Source organism: Oryzias melastigma, unplaced genomic scaffold (genome assembly GCF_002922805.2).
Source record: "Oryzias melastigma strain HK-1 unplaced genomic scaffold, ASM292280v2 sc07895, whole genome shotgun sequence".
Lineage (NCBI taxonomy): Eukaryota > Metazoa > Chordata > Actinopteri > Beloniformes > Adrianichthyidae > Oryzias > Oryzias melastigma.
In genome coordinates, this window is record NW_023424457.1 from 1 (window position 1) to 1120 (window position 1120).

Below are 1120 nucleotides of genomic sequence, written 5' to 3' on the forward strand. Positions count from 1 at the left end.
GTTTTTTTGTACCAAAAGTCAATATTTCATTCCTAGTTATCATAACAGCAACAATTAAACATTAGTCACATCAGTGTTTCTGAAGCCTGATTGGTGTTCTCCAACTTTACTAGATATCAGTAATAGTCTCCCCCCCCCCTCTGTCCTCCTTCAGCTCCTGAATAAGACGACTGAGTTCGAGGCGGCGGTGAGGCGCGTCCTGTCAGACGTGCGGCTGGACAACGACATCGTGGTTTCTGTCTTTGAAACCAACATCCGAGTCCTGGGGTGAGAGTCTCTCCTCACCTGCAGCAGCAGGAGTCTCCCGTTCTCCTGTGAACGTGCTGTCTGGTTCTGCAGAGGCCTGCTGGGGGGTCACTCCATGGCCGTGATGCTGAAGGAAGGCGGGCAGCACATGCAGTGGTACCAGGACGAGCTCCTGCACATGGCCAAAGACCTGGGGCTCCGCCTCCTGCCGGCGTTCAACACGAGCAGCGGCCTGCCGTATCCCAGGGTGAGACCACCCGCACGTTCTCACCGCCATGAGAGCCGGTTGAATGGCCCCTCCCACTGCAGCTTCAGCGGTTTCAGTGTGAAGTTGAGCTTTATGACACCAAGCTCTCTTCTGGAACGGAAAGGTCAACCTGAGGCACGGCGTGAGGGGTCCCGAGACGCGGACGGGCACAGAGACGGACACCTGCACGGCGTGCGCCGGAACCATCATCCTGGAGTTCGCCGCTCTCAGTCGCTTCACGGGAGACTCCATATTTGAGGTAACCTTCAATCCATGTGTTCAACCAGGCTAACGTCACCGAAGAGTTTCCCTGTCCGATCATGGAAGAGAATAAACTTTAGAAAACTGCTTTGATAGGAAATGAAACTGTCGAGATACAACAGAACCAAGTCCTTCATCTAAAAATATGTTTTTATGTTGGTCTGTGAACATTAACGCATTAACTCACGCGACTAATCAAAAAGAATTAATGCATTGATATTTATAATGCATTAACTCACGCGATTAATAAAAAAGAATTAATGCATTAATATTTATAATGCATTAACTCACGCGATTAATAAAAAAAGAATTAATGCATTAATATTTATAACGCATTAACTCACGCGACTAATCAAAAATAATTAA

The 1120-nt window shown here is 48.0% G+C and overlaps 1 protein-coding gene across 1 annotated transcript; it reads left to right on the forward strand.

Annotated features, from left to right (window-relative positions):
* Nucleotides 1-65: 65 nt before the first annotated feature.
* Nucleotides 66-861, forward strand: LOC112141592 (ER degradation-enhancing alpha-mannosidase-like protein 3; the record flags this gene model as incomplete). The annotated part of the gene is made up of 3 exons (XM_024264738.2): nucleotides 66-267; nucleotides 340-493; nucleotides 618-861. Coding segments are annotated over 3 exons (524 nt in total), but the record flags the coding sequence as incomplete, so codon positions are not given.
* Between the last annotated feature and the right edge of the window lie 259 nt (nucleotides 862-1120).